This window comes from Dama dama, chromosome 20 (genome assembly GCF_033118175.1).
Source record: "Dama dama isolate Ldn47 chromosome 20, ASM3311817v1, whole genome shotgun sequence".
Lineage (NCBI taxonomy): Eukaryota > Metazoa > Chordata > Mammalia > Artiodactyla > Cervidae > Dama > Dama dama.
Window position 1 is genome coordinate 78,810,145 of NC_083700.1, and position 14,161 is coordinate 78,824,305.

The 14,161-nt window shown below is 40.4% G+C and overlaps 1 protein-coding gene across 1 annotated transcript in view; it reads right to left on the bottom strand.

The window, feature by feature from the left end:
* Positions 1–2,318: 2,318 nt before the first annotated feature.
* Positions 2,319–14,161, bottom strand: part of ROR1 (receptor tyrosine kinase like orphan receptor 1) — a 445,737-nt gene continuing 433,894 nt past the window's right edge. The window contains exon 9 of the mRNA XM_061168462.1: positions 2,319–4,861. Within this exon, the coding sequence (XP_061024445.1) occupies positions 3,434–4,861 (1,428 nt within the window). The 3' untranslated portion in view covers positions 2,319–3,433. The remainder of the gene's footprint in view (positions 4,862–14,161) is intronic.

Sequence of the window (14,161 nt, forward strand, 5' to 3'; positions counted from 1 at the left end):
GGAATTGGGAATGATGGGAGGGGAAGAGCCTGGAGACATAAGAAGGAAAAGGGAGTGAAGGGCAGACTGAGGAATTCAACTGAGAGGGAAAAACCCAACCTGACACCGATCTCACTGCCATGTGAAGTGACTGCTTTATTGAGTTTGATCGCTGAGGTGGTGACAAGAGCTGTACCTAAAACATATGGATAAGGCCCTGAAGGTTTTATTGTATCCCCTTCTGTATTAAATAGCAGAAATGGGCAAGTTCTTTGAACTTTCATAATGATACTCATTTTCTTTGACAGTGTGTATTAATCGCCAGATGGGGAGTTCTTTCTTTTGGGCAAATAAGGTCATAAAGATAAGCTGTGACAATGAAATGGCCACATTTCTTTTATTTTATCAATATGGTTGGAGTCTAAGTTGAACACAATAGATGTACACAGCTTATTCAGAGTTCTAAGATGAGTTTTGATGTCTCAGTTCATATGGAAACATCAAGGCAGAAAAAGATTCAACCTTAAAACCCAATTTTGACAATCCATTTAATTGTCAAGTAATTACTCAATATATTATTTTGATTTTAAAAATTTAAATCTTGCCATCTATAGGTGGGTGATATATGGTGATAAAAATCACTGGAATTCTTCCTTCCACTTGTGGTCACTAGCAAAAAATGTTCAAGTCTATTATAAAAGCTTACTCAAAAAAGCATTTCAATGAAATAGCAGTAAATAGAAATTATGATTCTTCTTTCTATGAAATGTCAAACATTAGGAGAAATAATATTAAAATTCCCAAATACCTCCATGATAGCAATATTCAGGAAATATTTTATGGTAAACATTTTTAATAAACAGCAGCATAAAATAATCAGTGTTTAATATCTCTGGTGTGTGAAATACAAATGCATATATCCTCAATATAAAATAGGCTTCTTGTCATTACAATTTCATGCTTGTCTATTTGAAATGCCCATAATAACAAATCAAACATTAAGTAATACAGTGATTAAATGCATGCAGTGAAAATAAGGAAAGATAGGGCAAGATATCTGAATAGTGCCATTATATATTCAAAAAAAAACTATATCGAGTTAAAAACAAAGGAAACAAGGAAACAGACCAGATATAAAAATGCAGAGATATATTTCATTTCTGTGATACAAACCATAAACATAGTTTTGTGCAAAAAAGGGAAAAGATCTGAAAATAAAGTCATCTTACAAAATGTTGTCCACAAAGCAAAAGATATTTTTCAGTCTATGAAAAAATACTATTTTAATACAAAAGGGACTGTGTTATGCAGTATCACAGTGCTTTATAAAATACATTGTTACAAGTGGTTTTGAAATTTAGTTTGTTCACCTTAATGACTTCAGTAATTATAAAATGTTTAAAATAAATGTTATAGTTCTTTATAAAAAACTAACTTGAATTTATTTTTTACCCATAGTAATGTTTTTCCAGAGTAGATATTTTACTGGCTCATGGAATGCTAATTTCCCTTTAAGGGACTCCTAGAAAAACTCAGATTCACTGAAATTGTGTTTCCTTAAAATAATAAATATTCTTGGAAAACAATTGATTGTCGTATGATATACAAAATTGTGGTTGAATCTTCATCATTAAACAGTTGCATAGCAACAAAAGGATACAAATATTCGCCTTTACCTAAAGTTAAAAAATTAACTGCTGAATCCGCTTATTTATGCCGTAAAATTGTATTAATTTATTTCCAAATAAATCTGAATATAGCCAATTTTCAATGCTCATAATACCTATAGGTCCATGTTTTCTTGTCTGAAGATTCATTGCTTGGGAAAATTGCCACACATTTTTGTAAACATATTTCTTTGCTTTCTCATCTTAACTGAATTTGTTTTTTTACAAAACTGAAATGTCAATGTGCTTCTAATTATCTTACGTTCTCTTTATCAAATATTATTGCCAGGAATTATTTTATATCCTGTAAGTCTCTTTATAAGTCTCTTCAGCTGTAAAATTTAAAAAAAAAAATGAGACTTTGAGACATTGTTCTTAGAATAAAGGAGTTTTTTTGGTTTAACAAGAGAAACATCAATCATAATATTCCTTTTTATATAGAACTTGAAACCCATAAGAACTCTAAGTTTGGCAAAAGATGTCTAGCAGGTAAGGCATGAGATGCACATTTGATACCTTCCTCTAACTAAGGCAAAAATGATCATTTTGCTTCTATTTACCAGCTTAAAAAATTCAGTTCATGGTAAATGTTTGAAGTGAGAACTCAGTACTTGGTTTTCAAAGATATGCAATATTTTGCAGATAGAATTCATAGTCTTTGGATTCCAACTAACTCTATGGATAAACTGTCATATAAACTCTTGGTGCTGGAATAAAATCTGTGAACATTTCCAGATAACAAAATAAAGTGTGAGAAACTTTAAATTAACTAGATATTGATAACAGTTTCCTCCTTCCCCAGAGTCCACTGATGGTGTGTACTCCCATACCTTGGGCAACTCATATGCAGGAGGAGGCAAGCACAGATGAGCTGATCTGTAGCCACACCGCTATTCTTCAACATTACTGGTCCAGGGACGCTTCTGTGAGGCTGTCCCCGTGGGAACCCTGTTCCCTTCCCACGGATGCTGATCTAGGCCAAGAGGCCGCTTTTCGGACTCTGCTGCCTTTGGTGCCTCATTTCTAATGCAACACAGAGAACTATCAATCCACAAACAACTTCAGCATCCATATCTAGCCTTCTTACGATCTGATGCCCTAGTTATTTCAAGGGCTTGTGTAAACTGTGGAAAAGGCCTTCATGATCAACATAGGAGATTCAGAGAGAAGTGTACTCTGCACCTTCTCCAAGAAGCCCCACTGTATAGAAGGCTTCAGAATCTTACACTTGTCTTAGAAACTTACACTTGTTTTATGGCTCATTTCCATTTGGGATTTTAAATTTGGCCTAAAGTTTCCTCATTGATTCTGAACATCACTTCCATACAAACATGCATAGAATCTAAACTGAATCAACGTAATTCCTGAACATCTGTCCTGAAGAAAAGACAGCAGGTAGACAAATGCTATGGTATATACATTTTGGAGAGAGAACAGTCATGGTGACCAAAGGTGAATACATAAAGCACCATTTGACTTTCCTTTTTGGTTTGATACTTAATCATAAGGTCCTTTTCCTCTTCATTGGTTTACAGTGCTCAGTACTTGAAACCAGATGTCCCAATCCCAGTGTCAGGGCATACACCCTGATGGAGTGTTGATCCCACAACGTTTCTTTTCTGGCTGGTGTCTGCCCTGGTTGGTAAGACACAGTTAAACTTCACAGAAGATACTTGTTGCAGTGTCTGCTAAATGAGAACCTTACTTTAATAAAAATATTTGAATATAAATCTTTTCTACGACTTTCTAGTTTCTCCTGTATACCACATTTACAAAAGTCGTGCATTTTACAGTTCTGCAGAAATCATAGATTCGGTGTGTCCATGAATGTTGGAGTCTCCTAGCAAAGACGGTTGCTTTGAGTCTATTTTGTAGGGTTTTTGAGATTTGTTGCCAAAAACGGTGATACCCATCCCACTGGGATGATTTGGAATCGACATGTGTGGTAGTAAGGGAATATTTGCTTCCTGATTGGATCCTGATGAAGGCAAGCTGGTCACATGACCAGTACTAGTCGACCCACTAGCACTGCTGGGGGACCGACTCTTGGGAGGTGGGCAGTGCTGAATCACTCTGGGAGGACCTGCTGGCTGATAGTGGGCAGCTGGAAATGCAGCATATCCAGGAGGTATTGGGTATCCATTGATGGGGATGAATCGCTGGTTCTGAGGTATTGGTGGGCTGATGAAACCAGCAATCTGGCCCTGTGGTGTAATACCCTGGCTCGGGAACATATAATTGGGATATCTGGGATTACTGAGATTACTCACTGGGCTGGCACTAAGGGAGGTTGTCTGAGTGGTGGCATTTCCGCCGGAAGGAGTAGTAGAGCTGGTGTGACTTGAGAGTCCCTCCCAGGACCGAAGTCGGACGTGAATATCTTTAAATCTTGGTCTCCTGGAAGGAATCTCATTCCAACACTCTGTCATGAGGCTGTACATCCTGGGTGGGCAGTCTTCAGAGCATGGCAACAGCTGTCGTTTTCTCACCATTTCGATCACTTCCTGATTACTAAATCCATAATATGGCTGGAGTCCAAAACTGAAAATCTCCCATAAGACAACTCCAAAAGACCAGATATCTGAATCAGAAGAGAATTTGCCATACATGATGGCTTCAGGGGGCATCCAGCGAATGGGCAGCAAAGACTTACTCTGCACCCTGTAGTAATCAGCAGAATATATTTCTCTGGAAAGCCCAAGGTCTGAAATCTTCACATGAAGTTGCTCTCCAATTAAAATATTGCGAGCTGCAAGATCCTTATGAACAAAGAAGTGACTAGACAGGTATTCCATGCCAGCTGCAATCTGAATTGCAATATGTAGAAAATCTCCATGATCCAGGCTGGATTTTACAGTCCCATCTTCATCACTGCTGCAGCCAACATCTGAATGTGGGGACCGCATGATAAGGAACTCATGGAGATCTCCCTGATTCATATACTCAAAAAGCATACACACAGGTTGTTCCTGAGTGACAGCTCCCAGAAGGCAGACAATGTTGGGGTGGTGTAGTTCTGCCATCAGGGAGGCTTCCTGTTGAAATTCTGTCCATTGCTGAGGGTTGTTATAGTCCTTCAAGGTCTTTATAGCAACTAACTGAGCATGGTCCATGCCTGGGAGATAGAGATGGCCCTTATAGATCTTTCCAAAGGCACATTCACCCAACTCTTCCATAAAACGTACAGCAGAAAGAGGCAGCTCTTTAGCCTTGCTCTGTATGGAAAAGAAAAAAAAATGTTGTTTAAAACATTTCCTAAGGCAAGATATCCTGGCATCTGAAAGCAGGGATAGGGTATGTCGAGGAAGGTTCTATACGTCAAATTAAATACAACGTTGTACATCTAGAAGTCTTTAAAATTGTTGGCTGCAACTTAGCCATAAGCAAATTTCTGTCCATCACTCACCTATCCCTCTATCCACACCCCCTGCTCCTACAATGCTTTACTGCTATTGCCTAGAATCTTTCTACTTAAAGTGTGGTCTTGGGAAGAGCAATATCAGCACCACTTGAAGCTCATGATAAATGCAGACTCTTGGGCCCACCTTAGGCCTACAGAATCAGGATGTGCATTTGACAAGACCCCAGGTGATTTTGGTGAACACTGGAGTGTGAGAAGCAGTGCTGCAGAGGATACAGCCTTCATCTTTAGCCTGGCACTTAAGAGTATCTGTGATTTGCTCTTACCCTTGCTACCCCTCTACATGATGGCATCATTTAGCTGAATAGGTTTCCTTATCATCCACATGCAAACACCATGCATGTTCTTGCCGTACACGTTTGTTCTTCCAATGTTGTCCTATTTTTAAGGTGCATATTGAGCTAAAAGCCAGAAAAAACAAAATAAAATACTGTTCTGAGGTGCCCTTAGTAGAGATGGGGAGGTTTGGAGGTGGCTCCTCTCTACTTTTCGAATCCTTGCTCTGAAACTCTCCCTGACCACTCTGGTCTTTGCCTCTTCTAGAATCCCTCAGGCTTTACAGCCTGAATGTCGCTACGTGCAGGACACAGTGAGGTAAATTGTCACTTGCATGACCTCTGCAGACTGATACTTCAAGTTGAAATTCTGCCCTCTATACTCACCAGTTGTGTGACCCTGGGTACAATATTGAACCACTCTGTGCCTCAATTCTCTCATCTATAAAATGGGATGATAATCATTGTACTTATCTTGTAGGGTTTTTGCAAATTTGCATGATGTCTGGCACATGGTAAGGTCTATTTAACTTTTAGCAATTATTATCTCACTGTTGCTGTTCTTTTTATGAAAGAACAACAACATTTGTCCATTTTATATTTTGTCCTTTCAATTAGAATTCAATTTTTTGAAGGGAGCCATTGCCTTCAAACCAACTGATTATCTCTACAGCTTTGCAAGTGAATTATTTACTGCTGCTGCTGCTAAGTCGCTTCAGTCGTGTCAGACTCTGTGTGACCGCATAGATGGCAGCCCACCAGGCTCCCCCGTCCTGGGATTTTCCAGGCAAGAGTGGGTTGCCATTTCCTTCTCCAATGCATGAAAGTGAAAAGGGAAAGTGAAGTCGCTCAGTCGTGTCTGACTCTTAGTGACCCGATGGACTGTAGCCTACCAGGCTCCTCTGTCCATGGGATTTTCCAGGCAAGAGTACTGGAGTGGGTTGCCATTGCCTTCTCCGGAATTATTTGCTGATTGACCTGTCATGTGTTTTTACTATTTTTGAAACTCACCTTCAATCTATCCTGAAGTTTATCCTAATTTGTTAGGGAAAAAGTCATAAAAGCAATGCATTTGTACATAAACTGGTTTTTAAAATAATCCCTTTAAATGGAATTTAAATCCTTATTTTTTAGAAAAAGTACTGCTGTGAGTATCCCAACTGAAGTTGACAATTTTGCAAATATATATGGAATCCTGAGTTCTGTGCACATAGTTTTAACAGTTTGGAAAATTAAGTAAAAAATTTCTCCAGTTCAAACTCTGCTAATCTAGAATTCATGATGATTAGCTCTGTTCTAGGCTGCTGTTTTCCAGGGCAAAATGCCCATTAACCTAATGATAAGTGTAAATAAACTTGCTGCAAGATACCCACTAAAGTGAACTTTTCAGAACTGAGGGTTTCCCTCAGAACTTTTCCTAATGATTTAAAAGAATCCAATTTATGTGAAAGTCCCTTGGATGGCACGGAAGGTATTACTTTTGATCTAAACAGGATCCCCATGCTTTTGGTATTAGAGAAAGGTCAGGGGTTGAGTACTAAAGTACTTTTGAGGGAAACTGGGATGAGGAACTAAATTCAAGGAATAGAGACTGATCTAAGATTCCCAGGTGGTGCTAGTAGTAAAAACCTGCCTGCCAATGCAGGAGACATAGATGCAGGTTCGATCCTCAGGCTGGGAAGATCCCCTGAAGGAGGGCAGAGCAACCCACTCCAGTATTCTTGACCGTAGAATCCCATGGACAGAGGAGCCTGATGATCACAAAGAGTCAGACATGACTGAAGCGACCTAGCATGCACACACTCAATGAGGATTTAGGACTCCCCCACATCCCTCACTGAAGCTAACCCATAAGGCAGTGTGGGATAATTCAAACCATATGACCTTTGGACTCATCAACAAGAATCTGAATTTGCATTTTGGACCTGCTGCTTTTCATTAATAATAGTTAATATTTATATAGTATTTACTATGCGCCAGACACTGTTCTAAGCACTTGACAAATATCCTGGTCGCTCAGAGGGTAAAGAAAACACCTGTCATGCAGGAGATGTGTAGGGTTCCATCCCTGGATTGGGAAGATCCCCTGGAGAAGGGAATGGCTACCCACTCCAATATTCTTGCCTGGAGAATCCCATGGACAGAGGAGCCTGGTGGTCTATGGTCCATAGGGTTGCAAAGAGTTGGACACAACTGAGCAACTAACATTACTACAACAACCCTGTGGGATAAGTCCTATATTATAGGTGACTGAACTTGGGTGATTTCTTAACTTCTCTATACCTCTAGTTCCATATCTGTAAGATAATATAATATCTAGCTTCCATAATTACAGTAGGGATTAAATGCAACAATGTATGAAAGTAATTTCCATGTAATAAGTGGTCTTTAAATCAATTTTATTATCCATATTAGGGAAGTAATCCAAAAAGTGGATTACTAAATAAATGCAAATTATTTAGATCCATTTACAGTCTTAAATAGGGCTTCCCTGGTAACTCAGTTGGTAAAGAATCTGCCTGCAATGCAGGAGACCCCGGTTTGATTCCTGGGTCAGGAAGATCCCCTGGAGAAGGGATAGGCTACCCACTCTAGTGTTGTTGGGCTTTCCTGGTGGCTCAGATGGTACAGAGTTTGCCTGCAATGTGGGAGACATGAGTTCAGTCCCTGGGTTGGGAAGATCCCCTGGAGAAGGGCATGGTAACCCACTCCAGTATTCTTGCCTGGAGAATCTCCATGGACAGAGGAGCCTGGCGGGCCACAGTCCATGAGGTTGCAAAGAGTCGGACATGACTGAGTGACTAAGCATAGCACAGTCCAGCCTTAAATAGCTCTAGATAGCCATCTCTGTTTTTTTTTTTTAAAAAGAATGTTTAAGTTTCTTGTTAATCTTTCTCTGTTCTCCTGTAGTTTTTGGTTTTTAAATAAATTCTTTAAAAGTTACAGAGAGTCTGTCTTGGAACTTGCGGGTGGATAAGAATTTGAGTGTCCTGTGGCTTGTTCCTCTGAGGATTCTGGAAGATGCTGATGAAGGCGGAGGGAGCAGAAAAACCCATGGGGAAGAGTAGATGGTGGCAGATGGGAAAGGAAGCAAGCAGGCCAAACTTGTGTGGATGGGAAGAGAAGAGGAGGTGGACAGGACTTTGGCGCCTGCCTGACACATGGCCCCTGGGGCTTCATGGCTAAGGAGGCCGGCTGCATTCCCCTACACTGAGGTAAGCAAATTAGTTCTCTGGTATTCATCTATGGAAGAAGAACTCTTACTCTTGCCATTTTATAGACAGAGAAAGAGGCTTAGAAAAGTATCAAGAATTTTTAAGAGAGCCAAAACTGCTGTCCTTGTGTGTATAAGGCCTTCTGTTTGAAACCAGAGAAGCCCGTCGGCCAACAATCCCAGTTGGACACAGCACGTCTCTGTCAGCTCAGCCTGGGGCCTGACACCTTGCAGGGCTGTGAGGTCAGCTTTCGGTGTGTGGTCACTCTGTGGAATGATAATTGCTCTTCTTTCTCCCTGTTCAGACACATGAAAAAAGTACGTTTTGACTCCAAGTGTGCCTTGTCATAGCTTACAGGTACCCAGTGGGCCAGAGGCATATAGTCCCAACCCTTCTCCAGCCGATAGAAGGAAGGAATAGTTCACACGAGACGGTCATAACCAAATTTGGGGATTTGCTTTGGAAGGAAGCATGCAAAGTAACTAAAATGACCAATTTCACAAAACCTTTTCTTGGAACACCTGTGCAGCAGCCGGCATAGAAATACCCAGGAAAAAAAAAAAAACCCACCAAAACCAAAAAACTGCTCAGAGCTTGGTTTCAGGGGAACAATTTACACAGTGATTTGCATTTTTTAAATGCTCAAGTTATTTGGTACAAATGAGTTTTAACTATAGACTCATTTTCAAATTTTACATAAATCCTGAACTAGTTAAAAAATCATAAAAATCCTTAAAGAAGCAGTCAGTAGACTGTATGGTGACGGCAGGAAATTAGCTGTATTGTTGAGGAACAGATGGTTTACATTATACAAACCCTTTAGGCTAAACTTGTTTAGGTCTGGCATATTGTAAATTATATTTTAGTAATGAAAGTGAAATGACCTCTGCTTGACCTCAAGTGGGGTTTGTCTGTTTGAACCAATGTAGTGGAAAACTATGAAAGAAAATGAAGTCATAAAGTTTTGGCAGTTCAATTTTGGCTCATTTCAAGTTAAAGGGTTATAAATCTGTTTAGTTTTTGTTTGACAAGTATTTGTCATACAGGGATGTACAAAATGTAAAGAAGTGTAAAATACACATGAGGCACGATGCCAAAGTAAACCAAGTACAAAGGAAAGCTGGAATGAATAGGGTCCTGGGCTCCTATCTCTTTATCACTCCCTCCATTAGTTGAATGACAAGATGGGCTCCGTTTATTATATGCTGTAAGGCAATTAAGTACCTTAAAACTGAAACAGGCTTTCAGTTTAAATGTTAACATTTTTACTTCTCAAAGTAAACACACATCTGCCTCAGTGTGGTTTAAAAAATTATATAATTTTGGCGGGGGAGAAAAATCAGAGTTGATGTGGAAGTTGATACATTATTCTAAAATCTGATTGTATTTCTTCCCCTTGAAATTTCTGAAGAGCAACTGTCTTCAGGCTTCAGTGAGCTCTGACCAGAAAGAAAATGAAGAGAGAACATTTTTAGATGGTGAGTTGTTAGGTGTGAGCCCATATGAGTACTGTAGTCCTGTCTAAACAGCTGCTACAGAGGCCAGGCTTCTTTCACCTGAATGATGAATACTAAGTGAGGACATGTGCCCCTTTTACATCCATTAACTTGAGGTATGAAAGCAATGAACCATGGGTAGAGTTTTTTAACAAAATTGCAATTATGTAGATGGAAGATGGATAAGAGCGACAGACTCAGCGACTTTATCTCTCTCCACCTTTGGGAAGTTACACCTTAGGTGATAATATACCTCTGGGTGACACAGCTTGCGACTAACCTGCCATTTCCTGCTCACTTTTCCTAAATGATTACCACAGGAAATGAGGTGAGGATTTTGTGATGGCCGTCAACGCTGGCGTGCAGCACAGATCCCGCTCTGTGACTTTTCACCTCTAACCTGAACGCGGCATGATTGATGGCTTTTGCGTCCAGAGTGACCTAGACACGCAGACAGAAAGCAGAGCCACAGGAAGGCGGTGTGAACCAGAAGCCAGGGTGGGACTCCGGGACAGGAAGGTGGCTTCAGCAGCAGGTGCTGGGAAAGGACTGACGTTCATGTTCTTGCCATGGGCAAACCTCCTCCTGTAGTCCTTGAATGCCCTCTCCTGGCTCCTTTCCCAATCCTCATGCCCCACCACTGCTGCCCTTTCACAAGTATCTTTCACTAGACACAGGCGCCGATTCTAGCTGGATGCAAGTATCTGCAGGAGAGGGGTAGGTCCCACAAGCGGCATTTGTCCCCAGCTCTGTTAGAGGAATAATGAAGCAGATCGTGGCCCTATTGAAACTGCAGGGGGGAGGGGGTGGTATTTGGGATAACAGGAGGATACGACCAGGTTTGCTTCTCTTTGGAGGCACAGTCTTCTCTGAGAACTATATTCCTTGCGGACTTACTTACTGACTAGGAGAGTCTACACCAGAGCAGGCACTGGAATCCCCCAGAGGGCTTGTTACAACACAGATTGCTAGGCCTCACTCCTAGAGTTTCTAATTCTGTAAGTCAGATTCTGAAGTTCTGACAGGTTCCCAGGTGATGAGGATGCTCTGGGACTGGAATAAAGAGAGAACCACTGGAATAAATGGAATATGACTTTCAAAAGAAAGGAAAGAAAAGAATATGCCTTCCTGGATCAGACAGTTAACGACTGTGTCTGGTCCCTGCTCCTGGCATGATGAATGACTACAGTCTCTCCGCAGAACCTATTTGAGCAATTCTGACTAATAGAGACAGAGACTGTAACACTCTGCTTTGGAAAGATGCTTTGGAAATGCCAGCAGAGAAAAATGGAAGAGCCATCAACTAGTGTTTTACTGGGTTACATTCTGCATGGCTCCTGTCTTAGAGAGATTCGGATTTTGAAATAGACATCACTTTATAGCTTGGGCCATGTCATCAGTTTATTCTACTTTCATGTGCAACCAATCATATATGATGAATTTTCATAGCTGGTTACCTCAGTCAGTCAACTGATACTATATACTATATACTATAGTATATGTATATATACTATACTATATACTATACTATATACCAACGAGTGTACACAGGGAATAGTATATGAGAAGCCATTTAAGAATCACAAGGAGAAGGGACACAGCTCCTATTCTAGATGTTTGTAATCTGAGCTACCAGTACTGAATACTTGCCATGTGCCAGATGCTGAGATCATAATAATAGCTGCAAGTTGGGGCAAGGGGTGGAGTGTTTATGTGTCAGGCTATAAGTACTTTATACATATGTATTCCTTTCATATCACAATAACCCTATGAAATTGGTCCCTATGACTATTATCCCCGTTTCACAGATGCAGAACCCGAGGAACGGCAGTTAAGTGACTGCACAACTAGTATTTAGATTGTTAATTCAGACTCCAGGGTCTCTCTTCCTCATGACCATACTATACTCCCTCGTGGGCTCTCTCATTGTTTAATGCATCAACTCATTTAACCCTCATCACAAACCCATGAGATTCATACTATGATTTCTCCACTTTATGGGTCAAGAAATTAAGGCCTTCAAGGTTAGGGAGCTTGCCTGTGGAAGCATAACTATTAAGTAGTAATGCCAAGATTCAGATTCACCTATGTCTGGCTTCAAAGATGGAGCACTTTTCTGGGAAGAAGAGGGTAGTTTTCATTTGATCCTCAGAGGGCTCCACAATTTTAGAAGCATGAGTCCCACTGGCGTAAAAGTGGGATGTCAAGGTGTAATTAATTACTCTCTGGTCTCTGATGACCTAGACTTTACTCTGGCTGATCCTTTGTTGCTCACATTAGTTGACTGGGATAATGAATAAAGCCATTCAACAGCAGACTTTACCTGAGTTGGGCCTAAGAGCCTTGGATAACATACACGATTGAGAGTTTTTAGTATCTGAGAGGAATTCATTTGACTCTAAAGCTGGTTTTCCTTTCCTGTGTATTTTACTGGTTCTTAGGTAAACAGTGGTCGAATTGTGAAACAACTGACTCCACTCATAAATGGAAATGATTACATTCTAAAGCTTAAAGGCCACAACCATTTGATTTGGAGAGGTTATGGACATTTTCAAAGACTACAGCCAAACTAAGTACCTTCTGGCTTAAGCAATCAAATCCTAGAGGGCATTCCAACCAATAGTTGGCCACATTTGCTCAGAGTTCAGCTACGCTTCTCTGGAAGTGATTTAACTTCAGAAACAGTTCTTTTCTCTATAATGTAACTTTCTGATAGTTTGAATGTTTGGTGGTGACCAGGGTTGATGCTGTGGTGGGGTTACTTTATAGTGTCAGCAGAGAGGGTCAATTCTGCCTGCAAAGAGGTAGAACAGATGTCAGTAATTTGAATATCTGCGTGAGCCACCGTGGGCTTGTAACTTGGGCTTGTGTGTTTCAGCAGCCAGAAAATTAGGGAACATTGGGCTCCAGACCTGCTCACACTTGGGTTCGAATTTTGGCTCTGCCACTCACCAGCTGAGTGACTTTGGATAAAATCTTAATCTCAAGCCTCAGTTTTCTCACCTCCCAAAATCAGGCTCAAAATTAGTACCACCTTCAGAAGATTATTGTAAAGATTATATTGAGATAAAGCATGTAAAGTACTTAAGCTTTTTCGTAACATCCATTTATAATACTCATTCTTCCTAGAAGTAAAGCTTCTTCAGACATAGCTTTAAGGTGAACTCTGAACTGGATGGCCCCCAGTCCTCACACCACCACAGGGTAGAGACTATCCTCTCCATCCTGAGGGGTCTCATCCAGGATGTGAACAGGATGTGGGGCAGAGGATTTATGCTCACTAGACGGGCACAGGAATACCAGAGCTACCTAAAGAGTTATCACTATAATCTTTTCTCTGATCCGCTTGTCCCCACCACAGTTAATGCTGCAGGCTGCTGAATCCTGTATCTTCCTCCCCTGCCCGCAGAATCCTGTACACAGCATTTGGTAGTTGACTAAGAGGTTTCTGACTGTTCATATTGTCGCTGTAACAAACAATAATAGTAAATTCCAGCTGTTGAGGTGCCAGACACACTATCTTGAAGTGTCAGAAATACCTCTTTTAGAGAAGGTTGGTGGCTACTAGTGGTGGTGGTGGGGGAGCGGGGCTTTTTGGGTGGGAGGGACAAAACAGGTAAAGAGAGGCAAATGGTACAAACTTCCAGTTATAAAATGTCATAGGGATGTAGAGCATGGTGAATATACTTCATAATACTGTACTGCACATTTGAAAGTTGCTGAGAGAGTAAATTTTAAAAGTTCTCATCACAAGAAAAAAGCTGTTATAACTATGACAGATGTTAGCTAGGCCTGTTGCGGTGATCATTTTGCACTACTTAAAAATATTGAATCATTATGTTATATACCCGAAACTAATATCACGTGTGTCAATTATACCTCAATAAAAATAAATTTAAAAATCTCTTCTAAGTACTATTTGTATCCTTGTTTTATAAATGAGAAAACAATGATCTCATGGCTGGTAAATAATGAAGCCAAGATTTATAATCATATCTCTTTGTCTCTAAATCCTTGATCTTTGAAGTATCTCATACTACTTCCCAGAAATAAACCAAGAACAAATGTGGCTGGAAAGGTAAGTTAGGCCCAGAGAGTAAGGTAATTT